Source organism: Eleginops maclovinus, chromosome 18 (genome assembly GCF_036324505.1).
Source record: "Eleginops maclovinus isolate JMC-PN-2008 ecotype Puerto Natales chromosome 18, JC_Emac_rtc_rv5, whole genome shotgun sequence".
NCBI classification, from domain to species: domain Eukaryota; kingdom Metazoa; phylum Chordata; class Actinopteri; order Perciformes; family Eleginopidae; genus Eleginops; species Eleginops maclovinus.
This window is the reverse complement of record NC_086366.1, coordinates 11,437,184-11,463,632: the sequence shown is the minus strand read 5'-3', so window position 1 is coordinate 11,463,632 and position 26,449 is coordinate 11,437,184. Positions and strand designations below refer to the sequence as shown.

Sequence of the window (26,449 nt, the reverse complement as noted above, 5' to 3'; positions counted from 1 at the left end):
CCATTCCAATCCTTTGAGCCCTGTGTGTGTAATGTGCTGACTGCAGGAGATGTATCCATCTCTTTTGTTTTTGCCAGGCGTATGTTGGGCGCTCTTCAGCTTGTTATAGTGCTGGACAGACTGTATCCATATATACACATTCCACACAACCCCACCTATAGGTACCTCAGATACTATCCACAAATGCACCCTAACAGAATATTACCTTTTTTTTCTTGTGAAAATAGCTACAAATAGTAATCGTGTGACTAAACGGTCACATATATAATCAATGTCTTTTAAGTTTCAATAAGATAGTGTTTTGATAAATGCTCCTACATGTGCGGGGTATCATTTTCTGCTGATGGATCTCACATACCTGTGGCACTTTTAATTGCATACTAAATTTAATTGCAAGCAGACAGATGTATTAGAACATTGTGATTATCAACTCATATGATTTTCATGTTCTTGATGGAGCTGTTAGACTCTGGTGAAAAGCCTGTGGGCTTTTATAAAAGGAATTATTAGAGCATTGAAAAATAACCCACGGGAAATGTCATCTCTTGATCTAACAAAGGCAATATGAACACATTTAAGAATCAAACATATTTTAGATTTGTATTGTGTTTAATTCTAGAGTAAGAAGAGAGTGATCAGTTTCACTCTGATTCTAATCATCTAAACCAGGAGTGTCCAGCTTATTCCAAAAGTATAATGTAATGGCCTATATCTGAATCTTGTGCTTGACTTTATAATGTTCTTCTTAAATATATGTAAAATTATATTACAGAGTATCGATGTGTTAACAAGCCTAGTTTTTCAATCAATCTAGCCACCTAAAGTTGATAACATTTTCTAACAAATCTTAGTTCATAAAACATTTGCATAAAATGACTGAAACCTTTTTTGAATTAACACAGGGCTGTAGAGGGATATCACCATCGGGCTGAGAAGAAATCTAAAGCTTTTGTTCAATTAGCTGCCAAAAAGATTTATAATAAAATGAAAATAAGTGGAACGCTCTGACGTAGGCTTTTTTTCCTCCCGTTTAAGCATATTCAATTATCAAGGAAGATTTACTTACATTTGATTGATTTTGCTAATTTCTAGCTTAACTTAACCTCTAGTGAGTGGCCCAGCCCTTCAAATCTTTTTCTGTATGTCACCTTCAGTGAAAACCGTTTTGAGACACCTGATCAAACTAAAGTAATGCTGTAAATTCTTCTCTTACTGGTCAGTTTGACTTTATAACAGAGAAACATTCAAAGGTCCTTCCAACAACCTGTTCCTCATCCTGCTCGTACAGGCTCTTTACCTGCAGGCCTGGGGCATTTAACTCTAACTTTTATGATGGCAATTAAGATGCATTTCTAAGGCCTCTGCATTAATTTGTTTAATTGTATCTTCGCCTTTGCAAGTCATGTTACATTTACAGTAACTACGATATTAGGCTATACAGTAGATTGGTATTGATAGCTGATAGCATATACAAGGTAAACTTGTCAGAAAATGTCCACATTGTGTCTCTCATCATCTTTCTGGGTGTGACTAGAATATCTATTTAATACTTTGCTGAGACACTTAAAGTAAATAACATTTAAAAAAGCACATTTTGTATGTTAATAACATGTTGCTGTATGTAGCTGTATCAAAAAAAGTGTTATTTAAATTTTTGTTAAAGCTATTATTTGTCTACCGTTAAGTCAACTTGATTAATGGCTTTCAGGGGAGCAATTTGGAAGAATTTCAATCTTGTTAGAAAAAAGAAAGATATAAGTTACTTTTGATCCATGTTTAGGCTGGAGTGTGTTTCTATGATAAGTAATTTTCAAGAAATTAAGTGAAAAAACAATGGAAGGGTTTGATTAGATTTAAAGTCATATGTTGACTTAAGGTGTCCCTTTTTAAATGGGTGTGTAAGTGTGTGAGTTGTTGTGTGTGAGCTCTTTTGTTTGCTCTGTATGTATGTGTGACTGCATGAACAGGCATCTGTGTGCCATGACTGTGTGTGTGCATGACTGAACATGAGTGTATATAGGAGTGAGAGAAAAGGTGAAAGGACCAGACATGAGGGGTCAGTCGAGGTGGACATGTCGCACATTGGATTGGTGTAGAAAGAACACAGTAGGTACTATATTAAAATACAAATCCAACTAATTCATAAATAAACACACCTGTTACTTGAGGTTAAAAAACAAGTACCAACAAAGTTCACTTGTTCTGTCTGCATCATTTATTTTTCTCTTTACACTCACACACGCTAAATGTATTTTTCCTTTTGCACAAGAGGTACTGGCAAGACTGTCAGCATCTGTAATGATCTGTTTTCTGGGCCAAGCTGTACCAGGACTTGGTCTGGCTCACTGGGCATGGACCATTTGGAAGTTGATTATATCCGCACTGGGCACGGTGCCCTGCATTCAGTCCCAGAAAGATAAAGCCCAGCAGCTCAGTGCTAAACAATGAGTAAAACAGCAATGTGCTGACTCCTGCCCCGTCCCACAGGCCCAACAGCCTTTCAGCACCAGCATGTATAAATAGGCCTGTTAACTATTGGGTCAGGACATCGTTTTTGTGGATCCCCCTGTGAGCACTGCACTGCAATTCTTTTGGGCCGGTCAGGTAAGCCCTCCATCTTAATCCGTTCATCCTATAGACCTGTACAGACCATTGTCACTTTACATGTCTGTGCCTTTGTTGTTTCTGCTGAGCCACGTAAATGTATAAACTGCACAGGCATGCACATACTGACCTTACACGGTGGGAATGAATAGCATTGTTCCTCCATCGACAGCTGCATCATCAAGTGTATATTTTCTTTCATATAGATTTCTGCTGTATAGAACAAAAAGACTATGAAAATACCTCCAACAATTTATAATAAACAATAACTCAAAAACATACATTCAAGTTGATGTTGAGGAGGTGACAGGTCGTGTTTGAACAGTACAAGGTTTCTTTAATATTACCATAAATATAATTCTCCCTGTTCTCCACACTGAAGGTAAATCAGCACTGAGACACACATAGCATGGCTCTGAATAATCCCACCCCACTGGGACCATGGAAGGTGAGTGTGATGGCTTGCCATGCTTGATTAACAAAAGCAGATTTCTTTCTTTTTTTTATTTCATGCCTGGCCTGATGATGTCAATGATGTGTGCATGTGTCTGTACACACATCAGTGTGTGCGTTTGGCATGTGCATACTACATGTATGCATTTGTGTCCTCCACAGATCACCGTTTATGACCAGGAGAACTTCCAAGGGAAGCGTCTGGAGTTTACCTCAGCCTGCCTAAACATCATGGAGTGTGGTGTTGACAACATCCGCTCCCTGAAGGTGGAGTGTGGGGCGTAAGTCAAACTAGGAGGACAATCACAGTATACTAACATTTAATATATAGCACAATTAAAATCAGATCTTTCATTGACTTATTGGCTGATCTCTTCTATACATTTATTTTGTTTTTAGGTGACAGAAAAAAACCAAAATACAAATTTAATAAAGGACACTCATATTATTACACATTATTTAAAACTTCACCAAAAGCAAAATAACAAAGAGATAAAAAAACACAATAAAGAAACTGAACAAAGAAACAACAAATATACAGTGAAGAAAAGGAAAACATAATCAGTGTCAGATATCTGATCATGAGTTTGTTTGTTTTGTTGTGATGATCCTGTGTGTGTGTGTGTGTGTGTGTGTGTGTGTGTGTGTGGGGACAGCTGGGCAGGATATGAGCACTCCAGCTTCTGTGGACAGCAGTTTGTGTTGGAGAGGGGAGAGTATCCTCACTGGGAGTCGTGGAGCGGCAGCAACGCCTACCACATTGAGAGGATGATGTCCTTCCGCCCCATCTGCTCTGCTGTGAGTTTCTGTCTCACTGCACTGGCTTCTGTTTCACCTCCATACCACATCTTGTTAAAAAGCACATAATTTGAATCATATTGACTCACTTTCTTATGTGACAACCTTACTGAGTGACTTATGCCAGCTGCTTGGTGCCGCTAAAAAATAACTTAAAGTGCAGTGTGGTCTTATGCACTATAATGATCGGGGCCCCCCACACAAATGAGATTAGTATTTTAAATGACAATCATAATGTGTCTTTTCAGCACCACAAGGAGTCAAAGATGGTGTTGTTTGAGAAGGAGAACTTCATGGGACGGCAGTGGGACATAAATGATGACTACCCCTCCCTGCAGGCCATGGGCTGGGGCAACAACGAGATTGGATCCATGCAAGTTCAGAGTGGCTCGTAAGTTTCAACCTCTGAACTCAGATGGATCACTATTTATATGTTTCTGATGTGTGAAACCAATGTGTAAAATGTACATGGCACACTATGACAGAAGTTTGAAATTGAAATACCTTTGTTGTTTCTGCTAAGCCATCCACTAAACTGACCTCAGTCATGCATATGCATTCACACACTGATCATGCACTACATTTGATCACCTATTGATTACTTTACCTAAATGTGTAGACTGTTTTAACTTGGGAAATAAAGGTGAACAGTTCTCAATAAAGATAAATGTTCAACATTTATTAAAAGTTTGTTTTAATATAACTTGAATTAAGATTGGTACAGAGCAATATACTACATTTTATATTCTATTTATAAGAACATTTGAATGAAATCACCAATATGTTCAGTAAAAGTTGTTCTATATTACAGAAATGCAAAAATCTGTTTTGTCTAAGATCATATTTCCCATTTTCTGATTATACTCATCAAATGCAAACATTTAAAATTACAACCAGATATTTAAATTTGTTTGGTTGGGTATTTCTTACCCTTCTGCCTTCTTCTCACATAGTTTTTGTTAGTGTGGTTATTTTTCAATCATGAATCACCGCCCTCCCTCTCTTCCTCTCTCCCCCTCCAGCTGGGTTTGCTATCAGTTTCCAGGTTACCGTGGTTACCAGTACATCATGGAGTGTGATCGTCATGGCGGCGAGTACAAACATTACAGAGAGTGGGGCTCCCATGCTCAGTCCTTCCAGGTGCAGTCGCTGCGTCGAATCCAGCAATAAGACCTGCAACATCCTCCCCCAACTCTTAACCTCCTTCTCCCCCTCCTCTTCCTCCCTCTCCCCCTCTTTCTCCCCCTCCCCCCTCCTCCCCCCTTCACCCAGTCATTCCAAGCTTTAACCAGCTCCATCAGACCTTATAAACCAAGGCTGACACTCTGCTGGTGCTAAAAATCAATATGTTTTACTGCACTTTTGTTTTGTTGCCAAATGAAAATAAAGATAAATGATGAAAAGAATAAAGAAAAGAAAAAAACATTTACTTAAAGCAAGCCCCTGGCTGACACCCCCCTGAGGAGGAAAGAGGATGAAGTTAAAGCCCTCAGGGTGGAGATGTCACGCAGACGCACTGGTATTCAAGGTTAAAGATGGAGCTTGTGGGGATCAATAAAGAAGGATTCGGCAACACGAAATAAAAGGAACAACAAAAGTCTGCTGCTAACTTCCATGCTGCTCAGTTGTGATTTATTTTTAATGATTTGGTTTGGAAATTGTTACACATTAACACTATGGCTTCTCTATTCATACCAAAACATACAATTAAGCTTTCTCCAAAACTGAGCAGTGTAAACTAAGATATTGTAATTTGTATCTTGACTTCTTGCTGTATAGTGTATTCATTCGATGGAGTATTACAAAAAAAGAAATTTTGAGATGTGAAAATAATGCAGACAACATCATCATGTATTCAATGCTACTGGTTAATTATTGAAATTCAAGACAACAATTCTTTTGTGAGAAAAATCATACCCTGATATCCTAACAGAGCTCTTACCTGAATCAACAACTTAATTAAAAAACATACCTTGGATGTTCACACAATAAGAGCACTTGCATAGGTTACTGATAACAGTTATAAGCAGGATAGTACTGATATGGAAACAACACAGTAAAATTCATTTTCACTTATAACCAATATTTCTTTAGGAAACTGCAATTTATAATGCCCCATGAAATATATTGAATAGGTGCACCCCGGACAGTAAAGACTTGATTTAAAAAGGAATCATAGACTATAGCAACGTAGACAACCTGCAGTAGTAAACAACATATACTGTATAATATAGAAACATCTTTCAGAATCAACAGATGTATCAGATGGAAAAATAGTAAATCATTTGTACAATTTAAATAAATAAATAATTAACAATGAAAAAAAATACATATATATTGTTGCTAGAATTTATCGGTCATTCATGACACTGAATGACATGGCTGTTAGGTGCAGTGGTGTAAATTCAGTAGATTTACTAAAGTACTTTACTTAAGTACTATTGGAGAGACTCAAATATTTTTTTCTTGAGTATTTCAAATTTGTGCAATTCAGAGGTAAATCTTATCATATAGAATACTTTTACTCCACTAAATGTATTCAATACCTGAAGCTACTGTTTAATGATGTGATATATTATCAAAACTTAAACATGACTTTAGTTAAAACCTGGAGTCAAATTCGATAGCTACCCTACGGCATAAGCGATTACACTTTACCAGCTTTGATAAAATTATTATAATCAAAACATGTCATTTATATTCTACTAAAATGGGCTGTTATGCATAATGAGTATATTTTGATGCTTATACTTTTGTACTTTAACTCGAGTAAAATGTTAATTTCAGGACTTTGACTTGTAACAGAATTTCCCTACACTAATTTCTACTTTTACTCAAGTACAATATATAAGTGCTTCTGCCACTTCTGGTTAGGTGTTATACAACGTATTATAAATAGTGGAAATTCGTGCAGAAGGGTAAAAATAATCTACACCGGTTCACCTTAAAATGTGACGTCAGCATGTAGCTCCGCCCCTCTGCTGTTAGCGGAAGTAGATGGAAACAAGCAGGCCAGGCTCTGACAGCACTAATAATACGACTGTCGCTGGGGAGCCAAACTCTCCGGACCGGGTGTTTTTTCTTTAATTTGAACGTCCTCATGGTGTAGAAGTTGAAGATACTTCGACATGGTTCACGTTTGGGAGTGTCTCTTGACGAGGCCGAAACTCCGGGTGTCACTTCTTCTTCTCGCCTTTCTTCTCTCTCATGTTGTCTCCCCGGGTGACGCCAGGACACGGAGCGTCAGCCCCTCGACGGAGGAACCGGTAGAAACTTACAACAAATACTACCATTATGTTGACCTGACCATGCGTTTACAGTCCTTAGTGCATAAATACCCTCACATAGCTAGCCTTTCGAGCATAGGTAAGTCTGTGGGCGATAGGGAGCTGTGGGTGATGCGGATCACGAAGGACCCCAGCAGAGACACCCCGGGGAGACCCAAAGTGAAATATGTCGGTAACATGCATGGCGACGAAACCGTGTCCAGGCAGGTGTTGGTGTACCTGGTGGAGTACCTGCTGGCTGAATATGGAGAGGAACCCCGAATTACTGAGCTGGTGGACACCACGGATATTTACATCATGCCCAGTATGAACCCTGACGGCTTTGAGGAGTCCAGAGAGGGGGAATGCGATGGACAGAACATGGGTCGAAATAATGCCCTAGATGTGGACCTCAACAGAAGCTTCCCTGACCAGTATGATGAGAAGATTCTCAATCAAGATAATATCCCCGAGGTGGTGGCTATGATGAAGTGGATCAAGGAGAAAAAGTGAGTCCCTTTCCTCCATTGAACACACTGCACATGGTCACACCCAGCCAGTAATGAATTACATTTAAGTTCCAGTTTTGAGGTAGTTAGTTTACTTGAGTATTTCCATGTTCTGCTACTTGTACTTGTACCTAACTCCAAGTAGGAGGATAGGTTTAATGTTTAATATGTGAGGGTTAACTTGTATCGTCTTCTTCCCCCTGCTTTTTCCCACCTTACCTATCCTCCACTACATTCATTTAATACCTGTTGTTACTTCTCAGATAGGGATCAATGAATAAAATAAATAATCAACACTTGAATAAGACTTTAGTTGCAGCTGGATTAACATTTCAAGCTACCAGCAGTAAATAAAGTTATTCAAATCACTTCCACCGATACCAGCTGTGTCAATAATCATATTAATACATCAATAATTATAATCATAACATCCTATCTGAAACGGACCATTTATGGACCATGAGTACCTTTTTATTTTTGGCACTTTTTAAGTATATTTTGATGCCTTTAATTTAACTCCACATAAAAGCCACATTTTGAATCCAGGACTTGTAACAGAGTAAATCTACACTTTGGTATTTCTACTTTTACTTAAGATCTGAGTACTTCGTCCACCCTGCATAACCCACTGAGCTGGTCTTGTTGCCCGGCGCACAGGTTGGAATGACTTGAGTAAACTTCAATGATCTTAAACACGTTCTGGTCACTGTGAGACTCAAAGGACAGAATTTGGAGAGTGACAAACATTCCTGTCAATGAGCAACACTTTTCTTTGTCTCCTTTAAGACCTCCATGGGTAGCAGGTGTTACTCACAATAAAGTGAAACACTTTTACTTGATTGTTACCCCATAATATCCTAGTGTTTAAGACTGATGTTTACATGAGTTGAGCAAAACTGTTTTCAGAATCGATTTACTGTTTGAGCTACTTTTTCAAGCAAGAATGCAAAACAACCAGTAGTTAAAGCTTCTTAAAAGCGATTTCATTTTAATTTATTTATATGATTCGGTCTTGTGCCCCTCTATGCCATGAGCTGACTTTTTTTGTTAAATTGTTTAGTCCATAAAATGTCCGAAATTATGAAAGTGTCTATCTTTGTCTGGTCAATCCAAACCCCAAAGATATTCAATGTAATGATGAAAAAAAAATGGATTAAACAAGCAGGAAATATAGCAAATTATTGCAGCTTTAAAAAATAACATTTGATGTAAATTGACATGGCGTGGAAGACTAGACTTAAACCCTGCATGTTTACAAGTATTCCTGTAAACATGCTTTGGAAACCCTGTAAGCGAAAAACCGTTGAATGCTTATACTGACCCCCAACAGATCCTTGAGGAAGAATTCTTAACTGTGCCATTGTGTCTCAGGTTTGTACTTTCGGGGAATCTGCACGGCGGCACTGTGGTTGCCAGTTACCCTTTTGATGACTCGACCACGCACCAGCGGCAGGGCCACTACAGCCCGGCCGAGGACGACGCCCTGTTTCGATACTTGGCCCTGGTGTATTCCAAGAACCACCCTGTGATGAAGACCGGCGAGCCCAACTGTCCTGACTCCCCGACTGAAAAGTTCAAAGACGGCATCACCAATGGGGCGCAGTGGTACGACGTGCCTGGTAAGATGATCAATTATATATTGTCTTAAATGCCTGGTTTAGTGATTGAAATCAAATGATTGTTGTTGAATCTCAAGCCATGGTGACTTATGGTGTTCACATCCTGTAATATGCCTTCAGACCTTTTGTCATACAGAGATGAGTTATAACACTCAGAAGGGAGACACGTAGGCTATGTGATTCCATGGAGACGGCCAAGTGGGATTGTTGTGTTGTTTCTTTGAACTAAGAGCTAAGAGGATATTTTGTTTCCTGTGTTTGTTCTCTCAATAGCTTGATGATGTAGACAGCAGGAAAGAGAAATGTTAAGAAGCAAATATGTGTTATGGGAAACCTGTGTTGCTGCTTTTTCATCTCGTTTTCTGAAAGCTGAGATTGTAACTTACTCCCTAATGTATGTGGTTGGTATTCACAAGCTGCAAATAATTTTAAAGAGAAACATATGACTATATCCTTTACACTTGGTGACCACAGCCAAGTCTTGATCGTGATAAGGGATTTTCCCACTGCAGATCACAAAAAAGTGCAATCTTATGTGAGCGTGAGACTAGCTATGTTTACATTCCAGAAAGCAACGTGCTCATAGGCAGTATTCACCAGCTTTATCCCCTCCAAGAAAAGCTCAGTTAAACGTAAAGCAAAGTGCATAGTTAGCATTAAGAGTTGCACATTATAGCTGCATTGTGTAACCTGTTATAGAACGTTTTTTTAATAGAGCTGCAAAGAATAAAACTCTATGGTTATTCCCCCGTGAGAACCATTAATAATATCCGCTTAACAATTCAGTCATTGATGCACTGAATAGTGTGGCCTGGTTTTGAAGCTGTCTGCTATCATGCTGTACTTATCCTGTTTGCTGTGGCCTATACTTACTGAAAGAGTTAGAGCACTAAACGGGTTAACCAAGAAAATGAAACTCTGGCCATTGAGTTGTTTCCCTACCTTGTTCAGCACTCGGGTCAAGAAAAATACTCAGCGTCTCTCTGCTTTTGTTCTTTTGGGATGGGGGGGGAGGGTGGTGATGTCTGCTGCCTCAGGTTTCCGCTCGGCTATTCCTGTTAAGATGTGACTTCATTGTTGTACTTGATTCCAGGAGGATAGTGTGTCTTCCAATTGATGATTTCCCATGAATGATCATGTGTTTGCTTTGGTCAAATACGTATTCGTGGCCAAACTGTACGGTAGCTCTCCACCAGTAAAGTAAATATCTGTTAAGTGTGTTACATTTTTTATGTGTTTTTTCATGAATGTGTTTTCATAGTGTCAGCTGCAAGTACCATTACTTGCCCGCAATTACAAATGCTGAACAAATGATTGTTCAGGACAGGTTTTAGGTCAGTTTATGAATAGCTTTTAAGTTTGTGGTTTTCTAAAATAAGAGCCGTATTTCCTGTGTGTGTTAAGCGCTGCAGTACCTCCCCTCTCTCATGCACGCTGTAGCTGTCATATCATGTGACAAAACGAGAGCATGGCTGCAAGTGCGAGTGCTATTGCCGATGCGCCTCGGCTTGTTGACAAAAAAGATGCAAGAAACGATTTGGAAGTATTTTGGTTACATTTTCTGCTGACGAAAAACACGCAGCTCTACATAATCACCGCCGCAGCTCCGCTCGTTGTGACGGGACCCCTGCGTGGAGCAAAACATGTACTTCAAGTTAAACACTATCTTATATACATCTGGAACTAGCTAAACTAGTTATAAATATGTTTATCCTTCACTGTCGATTCACTCATTACTGGATCATTGAGCTGCATGAGACGGATATGACTGGCTGTCAGGACAGGGAGAGAGGGAGAGGGGAAAAGAGAGCACTCCATTTATTTCTCCCGTGTTATTATCCAAAGTTAATGTAAACTTTTGAATAATTTTGTTCATCTACTATAAGTAGTTGGTTTGACTGATTTTTTCCCCCCAGGTTTGAAATAAAGCACAATAATGACATTTAAGACAGTTTCCCCTTTTTTAAGAAAAGTATCGAAAAAGTATCGAAATCGCAATTCTTGACTTGGTATCTGTATCGAAACAAAAATGTTGGTATCGTGACAACAGTAGTAAGAAGTGTTAAACAGTGCTGCATCTGTATGACATGTCCCAGCGGATGAAATGTCACTGCTAATACTGGGCTAATGGCAGATGATGGAAACGGTCAGGACATTGTGTGACATAATGATTGGTCCAGGCAAAGAGCCAGAGCCAGAGCCAGAGCCAGGGACAGGAGAGTTTTTTGTTTGCGAGTCTGGGCTTGAAATAATGATTCAGCAAAACATGTTATCTTGACTCATAATCTTTTGACACTGGCTTCAGCGGGCGTCCTTTACTTGTAACCTTGAGCCCAAAATGAGGCCCTTCTGTTGTGGTTGTAAATTTATGTTGTGAGTTTTAAGGTTTTTATCTTACAACGTTTACTATTTCTATTTGATCTTGCAGAGTCTAAATGGTTTTAAACACATATGAGTCATTTCCTCAAAGCTGTATGCCTAGGTTTTTCTAAGATATGTCTCTGCCTTTTCAGAAATAGAGGAGAAGGAAGGCAAGAATATAATTTTACTTTATAGAAATGCAGCATTATTGATGTGATAAACTGAGGCCTGGAAAGTGCCTAAGAGGATACTTTTGCTGCCCCTTCATGCTGCTTACTGTCATATGACTGCTCATACAGTCATATGAGAGTAATGCTTTCATTATAAATACATTTCCATCTGGATTCTCCTTTTTAAATGTTTGACTGATGCATTTTTATCACTAAACCCTTAAAGTCATAAACGCCCTTGTGCCCTGCTCTTCATGTTCAGCTACCAGCTCTGTCTTTAGCTCCCTTGTCTTGCCAGTGGTTTGCTGCTCATTTCAGGGTGTGTCTCTGGATCACTTGATCCGGTACCAATACAGGATATTTGAGGTTAGGTCTGACAGTCTCTTTCTATAGTTAGCCTACTAAAGGTGTTTACTTTACGTAAATTAAACTCGATTCAGGTTTGCTCAAAGCACTCAGCGCCAACTTGTGACCGGCAGGAGAAAAAGGGTGGTGTGACATGTGGTTCAGCCACGTATGGATTTCCACACATTGTCACAGCTGGATGTAGATCTAGTGTTATTTGCTTATCATTAGTATGTGGTATTCTCTAAAGGCTACGTCTGGTTTGGTTGACATAGCACCGTGCTATCTCCGCTTCCACCACAGGGGATAAAACCTCTAATGAATTACCACGACACACCTCTAAGCACCACCACTGTCAAAATAAGCTCAGAGGGCATGGTCCCTATTGTCCTATTGTGTAAAGGTTTATACCACCCGGTTCAGTATTAATGGATTAGTCCTGGGTATACAATGGGGCTGCCCTTCCTGTCATTATTAAATGTAATCTGTTCTGTTACACCAATGCAAAATAAACAAATAAAAAACATGTTTGCATCATGTCTGTAGAGCGCTTTTATCACAAGTTGCGCTTTACAGTTTCCAGTAAATGCCAGTCACCCTCGCCAAGTTTCAAACCGCCGAACAGCTGCTGCTCGACCGGGGACGACTGGGAGGAACTTGTTTTTGTGGTGTATATTTTGGTGCGCCTGCTATCAGATCCAAGGCGTGTAACACTAAAATGCTTGCAACTTTTTGTCCTCGACTCGAAAGGGAGCATTGTAATGTTTTTTTACAGTTAGAACGATTACTTTCAAGAGGACGCTGTCATCATGCCAACAGATCAGATCATACTTACTGGGCAGTGTTATGACCGTTAAGTGCAGAAATAAATAAGATGAGGAAGGTCACACAAAGCATAGAATAAAACAGCACATGGCACTGGATATACAACTGTGGTGCTCAGAGATTGCTGAGATTGCTTCTCTCTCTTGTCCATCACAGACAGTTGTCTCTTGTTCTTTGAGACAGGTGGCAGACGGGTTGCTTTTCTGAAGTATTTCTGAAGTTATTTGTAAGTGTTAATGTTCGAGCCATTTTACTTTTGACTGTGTTCAAAGTGGTAAAAGCTGGCTGTTTCACTGGGTCCCTGCAGTCACCCAGCAGGCACTCATGGAAACGCCTCCAGCCAAAAAGCCTCCAGCTGCCTGCTGTCGCTCCGGTGGGATGGCCAGCTGAACAGCAGGCCCTCTTGTGTGGCTCTCTGTTTGCCTTACTGCAGAAGTCATGGCTTGTGGCCACAATAAACACTTCTTTAAACCGTGCCACTGAAGAGACAAAGTCGGACTCAGGCCTTTTCAGACAGAGGGTCCTTCTTTGTTAATAAAGTTGCCTCTCAGCAGAGAAGCAGAACATGTTAACTTTACAATATCCTGTTATACACATGAGTTTAAAACAATGATTCAGACACATCTTTTTCTTTTATGTCATATTCAGTTAAATGTTTTGATGCCATTTGTAGCTTAATCTTTTAATTACATGGTTTTCGTGTTTTCTAGGAGGGATGCAGGACTACAACTACCTCCATGGGAACTGTCTGGAAATCACCATGGAACTGAGCTGCTGCAAATATCCTCCTTCTTCTGAGCTCCATAAGGAATGGGATCTAAACAGGGAATCCCTACTAGCCTACATAGCACAGGTAGGACTCCTTCTTAGCTAAATAAATGAGTAATGATAAATCAGCATAAATTATACTTTTTAGTTTTGTTTATTTAAAAGGATAACGCCCCAATCTTTGGCACATCATTTCTCCAGTTTAGCATGATGCCCTTGGTGTTTACGATTACGCTGTCTTACAGGTCCATATAGGTGTTCGTGGCTTTGTGAAAGAGGCCATCAATGGCACTGCCGTCGCCGATGTCAACATTGTGGTGGCCAGCATTCGCCACAACTTGACCACAGGACCATACGGGGAATACTATCGCCTTCTACTCCCAGGAACATACAACATCACAGCTGTGGCCCCAGGGTGAGGAAAACCACTAAAGTTACTCTGCATAGCAGGTTTAAAAAGGGTTATGCACTAAAAGACAACACCTAATAATAAAATGCTAAATGTTTTTCGGGTTTTCATTGCAGTGACGGCACAGCAAGCGATTGTTGCCCAACTACAATGAACAAAGCAAACTTAGTAGACAATGAAGCTCACCCTCCATGTCCCAGACAGATTGACCCTCAAGTGCTTAACTGAAGTCATGCATGACTTACTTCCTCTAAAGGGTTACCGATTAATTAATGTCCTACTTCCTGGTAGAGAAATTTAGTACACTTCTCCGATTACTCTTTTTTGGTGTTATGTCATCTTATTTCTGCATTTCCTTTTAAGGTGGAGTAAAAATACTCAAGCATGTGTTTTTTTTCCAGCTTCACACCGATGACAGTAAACAGTGTCCAGGTTGTGGAGGGCAAAGCCACAGAACTTAACTTTACCTTGGCCCCTGTGGTCACTAAGGCTGCCGGTAGCATCACTGTGACTACAAACTCCTTGCCCTCCACCAATCATCCAAACATCTCCACCACTACTACTACTACTACCATCACCACCTCTTCTGACGCCACAAAGACCCGCTTAGTTCCTTCTAATGGAGGCAACTCCAGCCCTGCTGTACGTCCACCGGAACATCAGCCCATTCAGCCACAGGAATTTCGTCACCACAACTACGCAGACATGGAGCTGTTCTTGCGCAAATACAGCAGCGACTTCCCCTCGATTACCTATCTCTACAAGATTGGTCGCTCCGTGGAAGGCCGCGAACTCTATGTGATGGTCATCTCTGACAACCCCACTGTCCATGAGCATGGTATGTCTTATAGGGTTGATTAAAGGAGTTGGGATACTTTCTTTTCTTTACATGTCATGAAGATTTAGCCCTACAGATATATGGATTTTCACCCTGACCTTTTTTTTTTATTACTCAGGTGAGCCAGAGTTCAAGTATGTAGCCAACATGCATGGTAATGAAGTGGTAAGCCGAGAGTTGATGCTTAACCTCATCGAGTACCTGTGCCGTAACTATGGTACTGACCCGGAGGTCACTCAGCTGGTCAACAGTACCCGCATTCACATCATGCCTTCTATGAACCCTGACGGCTATGAGGTAGCAATTGAAGGTAAGGGATATATACTGGTAACCCTATCTGCACTGTATGAAGTATAAAGGGCACACATGATTCAAGCAGTAACTGAACAAAAAAAGCTTTATAGCTCTTTCTGCCAATAGCTTTTAGCACCTAGCTGCTTCTGATGTGTAACAGGAAGTAGAGTGGAGATGCAGCTGAGGTGTATCTCCTCATCAGGAGCATGGTGTGGTTACAGACACATGTAGGTTACTCATCACAAGATCTTTTTTCCCCACAGGTGATGAACAGGGCTACAATGGGCGCAACAACAGCAACAATTTCGACCTGAACCGAAACTTCCCGGACCAGTTTGTGAACATCACAGAGCCCAGACAGCCGGAGACTATAGCTGTGATGAACTGGCTGAAGAGCATCCCCTTTACCCTGTCAGCCAACCTTCATGGAGGTACCGGCTCCTTTATAAAATCTTAATGCAAGAGATTGAAATTTTTTTGCTTCAATATCATAATCTTTATGATCTTTTATTTCTATTAACATTAATTAAAGTTACTTCACTAGAGGATTACTATTCTGAATGAGCTTGGCACAAATGTAGATGTTTTCTTTGCTCTTGTCTGTGTGATGTGGAACTTAGGCTCCTTGGTGGTCAACTACCCTTACGATGATGACAAAAAGGGGACATCTGAGTACAGCCCGTCGCCTGATGACAAAGTCTTTCAGCAGATTTCTAGAGCGTACTCACAGGTAACCGGACACTGTTGGATCCGTTTTCAGTCTGGGATAATGTCTGCTTGTTGTAGTTGAAAAGTGTAGAGGCAGGACAGATAAAGGCCATTGGCTTTTTGAAAATTCTTTGCAGAGACACGGTTTTATAACCTGACCACAACAGGACTCATTGATGTATTTTCACTTGCAGCAAAATCCTTTAATGCACAATGGACACCCTTGTGAGACGCTGTACCCTGATGAATATTTTGAGGATGGCATCACCAATGGCGCACACTGGTATAATGTTCCTGGTAAGCCTACACCATTCGTCCTCCTTTGTGACTCGCTGCATTCATTTTTCTGCTACACAGGAGATTAGCCAAGTCACCCTTACGCCCAAACCTCTTTGGAGAAATCCATTTCTCATTTTAAAGCCTCAAAACAGAGGATTGATAGATGTGTTTTATTTACACATCTAATAATAAAGCTTAATTATGAATTTTTTTTTTACTCAAGGCAACAAAAAAAAATGAAGATACTGTAGTTGTAGACCTCATCATAATCATTTATTATATTAAAAGTATTGAAAGGCTATCCCTGTGTGCAGTAGATCAGAACATTTAATTAACGCCACTTTATGTGTAAAAGTTGTTTTTCTGCTGTTTGACTTTCTTCTCGAAGGGGGCATGCAGGACTGGAACTACTTAAACACCAACTGTTTTGAGGTGACCATCGAGCTGGGCTGTGTAAAGTACCCCATGGAAAAGGAACTGCCCAAACACTGGGAACAAAACAGACGATCCTTGCTTGAGTTCATACACCAGGTTGACAAATCTCAACATTTCCCAGAACCTCTTTCCCCGTTTCACTCAGCTTTGCATCCACTCATGTTTATGTGGTGTCTCTGTAGGTTCACGTTGGAGTAAAAGGAACCGTCTCTGACATAAGGGACGGCACAGGAATTCCCAATGCTACCATTACTGTGGAGGGGATAGACCACAACATCACCTCAGCTCGCACTGGAGATTACTGGAGATTGCTGTCCCCGGGGACTTACTTCATCATCGCCTCTGCTGATGGGTAAGATTTTGATTTCACAAGGAAAAACAAACAAATAATTTACCGTCAAGTTTCTCGATTTTTCTGTGCTTTTATTTACCACTGTTTTTATCTTTCTCTGTTGTCCAGTTATACATCTGTGAGGACCTACGCCACAGTCTCTATAGGTGGAACAGAGGTGGTGGACTTCAGACTGACACGTATACACTCAGACACAAAAGGCCCATCTCCCAAAGGCCCCCAACCCACGCAGAACCCATCAGATATTAAATTCCAGACCTTAATCAAGGACCTGTCCCTCGGCCAGGGTTTGGAGGATTTGGTCAAGAGTACGGCCACAGATAACAGCTTCCGCTACAGAGGCAACAAGGAGCTGTCTGGCTTTCTAAGAGGCCTCACACTTAACTTTCCCAAAATTACATCTTTACAGAGGTAATGGTACTAGCCAATATCATTTTCTTTTAGTGAACACAAATGTTTCATATCATACCTCTATTCTTCTCACTCTCTGCATACCAGAAGTCAATGCTGTCCTGACTATTTCTGTGTCTCATGACTTTGGTTACTTTTCCTGAGGGAAGACTCTGCAGGCAAAAATGTTGTTGTTTTTTAATACATTAATACTTTTTAGAAGTTTGGGCTTTTTTGTTCTGTGTTTAGACCAGTGGAAATGAAACACTCGTATCAAAAACATTTAGAGGTTTATTTTATACCATCTTTTTCTATTTGCATCTGTTGATTTCTCCTAAATTCACCAAAAATAAACATTAGATATTGCATTATTTTGGGAAACATCTAAACTTGCAATGCAAAAAACAACAGTCTTAATCTGATTAATTCACTGCTGAGTTTTCTTTGATATATATTAGTTAAAATCTTTATGTGAACAGTCTTGAAATACTCATGTGTATTGTGGTTTATCTCTTTCTATCTCCAGTTTGGGCCAAAGTGTAGAGTTTCGAACCATTTGGGCTCTGGAGATCTCCAACAAACCAGAGCAAACTGAACCATCTGAGCCTAAGATCCGCTTTGTAGCAGGGATCCACGGTAATGCCGCAGTAGGCACAGAGCTGCTGCTGGAATTTGCTGCCTTCCTGTGTATCAACTATGGCAAGAACCCAGCCATCAGCAGGGTGAGTAATGGAGTGATTCAGGAAATACAATATTTTGATAGCCTGGACTCTATCAACTGTGTACAGCATTCACATTAAGCTTTTAAAAAATTCACAAATTAGTTTTCATTCGCGGAGGAATCCACACTCATTTCATATTTGGGATTGGCTTCAGTTTGTACTGTAACCAGTTCCCTTAATGAAGCATATGATTAATCAATGACTGTAACAGTTTGTTCTGTATTTCCCTTCCCTAGCTGATCAATGAGACCCGGATTGTCATCGTGCCTTCTATCAACCCAGATGGACGAGAACAGGCCATTGAGAAGCAGTGCGCCTCCACACAGGGCTTAACCAATGCTCAGGGCAAGGATCTGGACACAGACTTCTTCGGTCAGTTGTCTGAATTTGTATGTGTGCAATTAGATTATGAGATCAGAAAAGAAAAGCATCTAAAATTTCCTGTCCATCTCATTTCCTCTTTTTCTTTTAGGCAATGCGTCACTGCGTGTGGTTGAGCCCCAACCAGAGACCCGAGCCATGATGGACCTGATCCTCGACAAGAGCTACACTCTGTCTGTAGCCCTCGATGGAGGCTCCCTTGTTGTAACATACCCATATGACAAGCCCGTCCAGTCTGGTAAAACCATGATGGAAAACACTGCTTTGTTCGAATAGATTTAAAGCAATCTGCATGATATATTTTCTAAAGTATATTTACTCATTGAGGTTTAAAATCAATTGTTGAGACAAAACCACTTCTATGATTGCCCTTTGTACCAAAGGAATGTGATTTGTGTTGCTTCGTTTTTACTCACAGCCTGCCTGCACATGAACTTGACTGTTGTAGATATAGTCATACATTGTGCAGCGAGAAATCAAAGCGATGACTTTGGCTGTTTGGTTTTATGCACTCATACTTTTTTTTTGTCAGTTGAAAATGAGGGCACATTGAAGTACTTGGCAAGAGTTTATGCCAGCAACCACCCTAAGATGCACCTCGGGGACACTGGATGTTCAAATGATGGGCCAAGTATGTCTTTCAAGTACTATGAGTAATTTGAGTTGACGTGTTGGAATTCAATCAGTCATAAATAACCTTACGAAACTTGTCTCTAATTCAGTGGGCAACATCCCAGACGGAGTCATGAGGGCAGCAGAGAGACAAAGTCACATGGGGAGCATGAAGGTGAGTCTCTCCACCCCAGTGTCTGTTGTAGCAGTTTGTTAGTACTTTCTTAAGAACTTACATTTGGAGACGTTTTGCAAAATGTTTATGTATTGACAGCTTTTTGTATATTATACTTTACTTTGAAGATATGTAAAATAAAATAATTAAAAGCAACGCCAGAAATAGGCTTCTGCCCCAGTACTGTCTCAAGTATCATTGTGTGTATTTGCGTCCTCCCAGGACTTCAGCATGGACTTTGGCCACTGTCCAGAGATCACAGTGTATAGTGGCTGCTGTTTGTTCCCTCCTGCTGAACAGCTGGCCACACTCTGGGCTGAGAACAAGAAGCCTCTCCTTAGCATGTTGGTGGAGGTATGATGCAAGATGTTATCAGAGAATCACTGCTGACTTGTTTAACATTGTATTTGTAGATTATTCACAACTTCTACACCTTTGTTTACCTTTTCTTACCTTATTTCAGTTACTTATATAATCTGAAAATGATGCAGCAGTAACTTGAAAATAATTTAGTGCTCCAGCTTTAAACAAGTGTGAGGACAAACTAAATACTCCTTAAATCAAGGATTTAAGATTTACGATTGAACTATTGAGACTGAAATTTGCCCTCCATTTTTACCCCGCCCAGGTCCATAAAGGGGTGGGTGGCGTTGTGAGGGACAAGAGTGGAAAGCCTATTGTTGGGGCGATCATTGTGCTGAATGGTGGAGTGAGGGTCTTTACTGCAGAGGGCGGCTACTTCCATGCTCTGCTGGCTCCTGGCAACCACCACATCGAAGCGGTTGCTGATGGCTACCAACAACAACGTCAAGAGGTACGCTGTTCTATAAATATACTGCATATCGCTTTTTAGGAATCTACTAGCTTTCAGGTAGATGACAAGATCTGAATAACGCCTGACAACAAGTTAACTCAGATTTAAAATGCTTAACAGGATGGCCACTAGATGGAGCCAAACTAATGGCTTGGCTTCAACTTTTAATTTCTTCAACTCAATTTATTGAACAAATATTGCAGTGGTTCTTTCTTAGTCTGCATGCTTTTCCCTAGATCTACTGCGTACTGTAGTGTGCTAATATTAAAACGAAACCTGATCCAGAACCATTCAGATGCCTTTTAGTAACTGTAAGGTTACAGGTTTTAATTATAATTTTCCGGTATGATCATTTTTTAAAAGCTTACAAAACATGTCCTGGGCCTTTGAATTAGTTAACATTATTATACATTAACTGTTTTTAGTCAAGGGATGATACTACTCAGTTAAAAATGTGCTTATAATGTCTGGTTTTGAGAACCCTGGATTAACTTTAGGCAGATAAAGACCCCCCAAAAATACAGCATTCACAGATTTTGGTTTAATTGGTCTTGCATTATTTGTCATTTTTTAAACCTCTCTGAAGAGGAGCTTTATTGTACATTTCAAACAATTGAAATGTTTTCAAAACACATTTTAGATATGATTCCAGCTGCCACAACTTTTCAAGGAAAACAAAACCTTAATAAATAAAATGTCTAAATAAAGTACCAAGAGACATAACAAGAAAAAATTGGCTCATAAATCATACAAAGGAGAATATCTCTGAGGTTCCCCATTACTGTCAATATCTATGAAAGGTGTAGGGCGGAGCACACAAAACCTCTCAGGCTACGTGCCCACGACAACGCTCTGAAGCAAAAACGCAGATGTCCGTTTTTCCCCTCCACAATTTATCTGCGTTTATCTGCGTTCTCACGAGCGTTTTGGGGGTGGATATCTGTCTATCCATGGGAACAGGGAAAACGTATAAAACTCATAATACTCGCAGTTTGCCGATGAAGTAAGCACGCCCCGGACGTAGGTGGCAGTAGCAACAATACCAAATGCCTGTTTTGTGGCTACTTCCTCCGCGTCAGTTAGAAGAAAATGGCGAAGCGCGGCGGCAATAACAGTACGCCTAGTTCAAACTTTGTTTGGACAGATGAGGAGGTCCAGTTGCTGCTAAACACAACTTTAAACTACAAAGCCAGGAAGGCAGTGGATAATGTTGATTGGGAGAGTGTCCAAAACAAATATACTGAAATATGGGAGTCGTTCATGGAGAACTACCCACTAAACGACCCAAAGTACCCTCATGCTAAGGACCAGGTTAGCAAAGGTCATGTTGCAACCAAAATTAAAGCCGTGCGCATAAAATATAGGCATGCTGTGGACACCCAGAGCCGTAGTGGGCACGGGAGGGTGGTGTCTTTGTTTTTCGAGCTATGTGATGAAATTTGGGGTACCACCCCTGCCTCCACAACAGTAGAGCATGGCCTCGAAACGGCAGACGTAAATGATGGGGCAGCAGAGCTGGGCGGTGTAGAACTAGCAGAAGCAGAAGAATCGGTGCAGGAGGACAGCTCATCTTCGGAGCCGGGCGGAGAAACTCTTTCGAGGAGGAGACACTTACTTCAGGTAAAACTATGTGTTTACGATCCTCGACACCGTAGATCTCCCCAGACCAAATGAATTTGCTGTTTTGCGGAGGCGCCCCTCATCGCTAAGATAGTACAGTGTACATGCCACCTTCTTCAGAGGCAGCACTGGCTGTCGCATATTAGTCGATTGACCCTCGATGTGAGGACGAAGTAGGTCAGTCAGGGCATAAAGGGAGTCTTTGGTCATGCGGAAATTTTCGTACCACGCTTGCTCGTCCACCACATCATTAACGAAGTTCTCCCACCACTCGGAGCTTCTCCCTGGCCTCGTCCACACTCGTCTCTCACTTCGTCGTGTCTCCTCCTCCGGTGCGTCAATAATGTCCAATATCCGTTGGTATCGTCTCCTATGGTCTAAATGACTCTCGGTAAAGAGTCTCGCCATTTGTTGGCCTGCATGCATACCATTCAACGCGGCTACTGCTACACGTTCATCCATGTTTATCAAAGGGCAGGCTCAAATTTGGCGCTAGAACGTCACTTCCAGATGCCTGTGCAAAAAAAAAACCTGTGCAAAAAACGCACTTCTGCGTTTTGAACTGTTCCTACGGCGACGAGAGACTGGAACGTTTTCAAGATCTCCACTTTGAGGGGCGTTTGCGTTTTCTCCGTTTTCAACTCCTAAAAAACGCCGTCGCCGTGTGCACGATAGGCACATCTGTCGAAATGTTCTACGTTTATCTGTCGTTACCGTTGTCGTGGGCACGGGGCCTCAGTCACCTCCACCTTTCCATTCGGCTGCTCTGAAATTTGAAGGGTAGGGTATGCCAGCTCTTGAAACAGATGGTCTTTAATGTCACAGCCCAGCTCCAGACTGTAGGCTGCGAGCTTCCCGCAAGGCCTGAAGATCCGAGGATCCACCACTGACCGATATGTCTGCTGGAACTCTGGCACTGTGAAGCCGTGGATCATCAGAGGGCCTGGCTGGTTGTTAGAGGTCCTCTCTTCTCCAGGGAGACATCTGTCGCTGTGGGGCAGATTTAGATCAGGAAGAACTGCAGCGTTCCTTATATATCTTTCATCCAGGGGTTTCTGTGGGTCTGCTTCACTCTGCTCACACAGAAAGTCCAACTCAGGACTTGGAACCACCATGTATTTCCTCTCTTTAGTTGTTACCCCATATTTCTTAGGACATCGAATACTCCTCCTTAGGCCATAGGGAGACATTTCATTCCTCTGAAGAAGTGTAGTTAGTTTTAGTGATTCAGGAGCTCCGCAGGCTTTTCTGTGCGATACTGTCTGAATACTACCAACAAAATATATTCATAATGGAAAAAAAGGATCAAGAGGTGCATTTACTTTTCAACAACAACTCTTTGAGAGTTTGTTCAGGCACTTCTGTCAGGTCTGAAAGCCCACAGTTTGAAATCCTTGTTTCTTGAGCTTTGAGCCTAGATCTCACATTTCTTTTAGCTTTAATTATATATCACTCTGAATAAATGAGTGACACTTGCAGTGGAGAAAAGTCAAGCAAGTTACAGAAAGTGAATTCTGAAATTGACCTATCAGAAGGAAGGTGTAATTTAGGATATTTACGAGCCAGCACTCCTGTCCTATTTTAGATCTACCAGACAACCTGCACCAGATTAAACTGAGCAGTCACACCTGTAAACGAGGTGGGCTAATTAGCTAATCAACCTCAGCACTTCTGTAGGGAGCTGTAGCCATTTGGAGAAGCAGCCAGATGGATGAAATGATGTGGTAGATGTTGCATTTTTAATCTTGTGAAAAGTTTTTCGAGATGTAAAGTAAGTACGAAGGTTTGTATTCAGAGGCTTCTTTGTTTTGTGTATTGCAGGTGGTGGTGTCTTCCTATGAAGCTGCTACCTTCCTCATTATTGAGTTCGACATGGACAACAGCATATTTGGCCTTCCCAGAGAGTTTGTGGTGGCCAGTGCAGGTAAGCAACAGACTTTCACCAGTGTTGACTTAAGGCATTATGTGACATGTCCACATAAAAAAATATATATGATTTTTGTATTTTGGCTACTTTAATGTGCTGAAACTGTATTCCCAACTGCAGTTCAGTGTTTCCATTCAATTTATTCCTAAAAAGGTTTTACTAGTTACCATGCCTTGTAGCTCTTTTGAAGCAACTCTTGCTAGTGATAAGTCTCAAATATTGTATGTTGTTTTTGTTGTCTTTGAAACCAACGACATACTCTTTTCTTTCTGAAATTGTTGTTGGAAGTACACTAAATCTGGTGTATAGTGGAGTCTTTTGCCTTTTTCAAATGGTATTCCAGTTAGAAACTAAATATGGTAAGCAGACATGCTGAGTATGTATTTGTCTTCCTCCTTGCAGCGGCCTCCATGACAGCATTGGTAGTGACGGCGTGCATCATCTGGTGTGTGTGCGCAGCTAAGTCTAATCGTCAAAAAGATGGCTTCCACCGCTTGCGTCAGCACCGAGATGATTATGACGATGAGATCCGGCTCACCTCCATGGGCTCCAAGAAGTCGTTGCTCGCCCACGAGTTTCAGGACGAGAGTGAAAGCGATGAGGATACACTGTACGCCAACAAAATCTGAGCACCATTGCACTAATATAGCTGTTGGCTCAGTATTTTATTTTGATCTCCCTTAAATTTAACCAACAAGGAACAGGTTGAAGTCCAGACAGCATCTGTCTCCCTGTATAAGAGTGATAAAGACACTTTGTGCCATTTTACCAACAGACTCTAAAGACTCTCTCAGTTATTAGTGCTACTAAATCATTTCTTTAAGAGCATTCTGCTGGTGTCTGGACCAAAGTGTTTGCTCCCTTTCTACGTGACTGGATCAGGACAAAAGGAAAAAGAGAAGGTGATAAAAAGAGGGTGAGAGTACTAAAGGTTTGGTCCACTGTGACCCCCGTCCGTCCTTTTCACAGATTTGAGTTTTACTGCTTTTTCATCTCCGAGCCACATGAGTAATAATTTACCACAACCTGTCCTGCCTACCTAAGGATTTCCAGCCGACAAGTCCAAATACACCCCTATTTAGATATGAAATAAATTCTGGATGGAAGTGCTTCATCTTATACAATCTCCACAATGTTTTCATGCATCACTTTCAATACTGCTTTAGCTATACAATCATAAATCATTTCTATTTTGTCAAAGACAGCATTGCCACATTAAAGTGTCCAAGCCTTTGGACACTGAATCCAACACTGTGCCTTGGCTTCTGTAAAGTGTACAGTCTGGTCGTATAATATTTGATCCATCCTATACTCAGGTGGTATGATAAGAGATCACTTAAGAATAAAAAAAAAATTGCTGAATTCCAGTGTTGCACTGTTTCTGCACAGGTGGCTCTGGGCTGCCCTTTCCTGGGTTCAGTAGTTTTGTATTTTTCCAGTGAGTCAATGTTGTGGCCAGAGCCATTACCATGGGCGATCTTCTGAAAAGCTTTTATCGCTTCAGGGAGAGTCTGTTACCGATGAAATGCTTGAATTAAACCTGCCCAGTGATTGCGGGGTGCTCTCGTGTATGCATGGAGGTCACTTGCACAAAATGGAAAGCAAAGATCGTCCCATATTATCGGCTGAGGATATCAACAATGATTCTCTATGTAATCATAAAAAAAAAGAATGTATTTTTTTTGTTCTGTGTTTTGTTTTAACTACAGGTTGTAGGATATGGACACAATACGTTGTGTGACACATTCTCACTTTATTTCATTATATGGAATATTAATTCTGTTTTCATTTTAATGTTTGTGTTTATTCCTCCACTAAACATTACTTTGGAGTGCAAAAGTCAAAGGTCTGTCCATCATTTCTGATCACTCTCTATGCATCAACATCAGGGCCAACAGTTCTGCATGTTTTAAAGTTCCAGTGCAAAGAAAATCATGTTTTCCAAACTTGTAGTCATACAAAAGTGTTTGAAAGCTGCAAAAAGGCGAGTAAATTAGTTTAGACTTTTTTGCACACAAGTTTAAACCTCCTCCGTACATACTTACCATGTGTAAATATAATATGCTGTTGGAGGTTCCCCTTCAGAACATTGTCAGGGACTCTGAAAAAGAGGCTACAAACAGACTGCCTTATTTCCGTTAAAGAACAACATAGTCTGGTGCAAAATGATAATGCAGAAAATAGATTTGTCTCATATATTGAAGAAGCTGGATGATAATATTGAATTGGGCTATATGGACTCCTCAAGGAAGCAGGTTTGTGTGCCGACATGCAAGTGGACAGTTAGTAGAAAAATGACAGTAACTTATGTGCTGAAATGCCCAACATGGCACTCTGAGATTGGTGAAGCCATGCATGTTTTCCTTTACACTTTTTTCAAAGAAACACAACCTTTTCACAAAAGAATTTGCCTTGATTCTCAGTTCGGAAGAGATTATTTCCTTCTTTACTTTTATCAGATGCAGCTGTTAGTGAAGGTTAAGCTGATGTGTGTAGAGAGACAGATTTGTATTGTTTTTCTTTCTTATAATGAGTCTTTGAATGTGTGTGTCTGATTTTTTTAAAGTTACGCCTGTCAGAGTCATGCAGTGTTGGTGTGAAGATTTTATATAGACTGGAATAAACTGTAAATAATGTTTGCAATTGTGAATGAGCAACACAAATGAATAAATTCATGTTAACCGTGAAGCTACAGCCACCAACAATAATTATAAAAATCTTTGTCTGATCATCACATGCAAACAAAAACTCAAAACACAATTAAATAATACACCT

At 40.6% G+C, this 26,449-nt stretch overlaps 2 protein-coding genes across 2 annotated transcripts; both read left to right on the top strand.

Annotated features, from left to right (window-relative positions):
- The first annotated feature begins 2,416 nt into the window (after window positions 1–2,416).
- On the top strand, window positions 2,417–5,468 carry cryba1a (crystallin, beta A1a). Its single transcript, XM_063906332.1, has 6 exons — window positions 2,417–2,604; window positions 2,987–3,052; window positions 3,220–3,338; window positions 3,714–3,855; window positions 4,104–4,246; window positions 4,878–5,468. Exons 2-6 carry the CDS (start codon window positions 3,014–3,016, stop codon window positions 5,023–5,025), a joined length of 591 nt encoding a protein of 196 aa, XP_063762402.1. The 5' UTR covers window positions 2,417–2,604; window positions 2,987–3,013; the 3' UTR covers window positions 5,026–5,468.
- Window positions 5,469–6,858: 1,390 nt separating this feature from the next.
- On the top strand, window positions 6,859–26,449 carry cpda (carboxypeptidase D, a). The gene is made up of 21 exons (XM_063906582.1): window positions 6,859–7,630; window positions 9,002–9,249; window positions 13,661–13,803; window positions 13,964–14,133; window positions 14,529–14,965; window positions 15,084–15,275; window positions 15,523–15,690; window positions 15,880–15,989; window positions 16,162–16,264; window positions 16,635–16,777; window positions 16,864–17,033; window positions 17,142–17,444; window positions 17,950–18,145; window positions 18,382–18,517; window positions 18,618–18,764; window positions 19,059–19,157; window positions 19,249–19,313; window positions 19,536–19,667; window positions 19,942–20,127; window positions 23,569–23,671; window positions 24,077–26,449. The coding sequence occupies exons 1-21, from the start codon at window positions 6,984–6,986 to the stop codon at window positions 24,301–24,303; spliced, it is 4,125 nt and encodes a 1,374-aa protein (XP_063762652.1). The 5' UTR covers window positions 6,859–6,983; the 3' UTR covers window positions 24,304–26,449.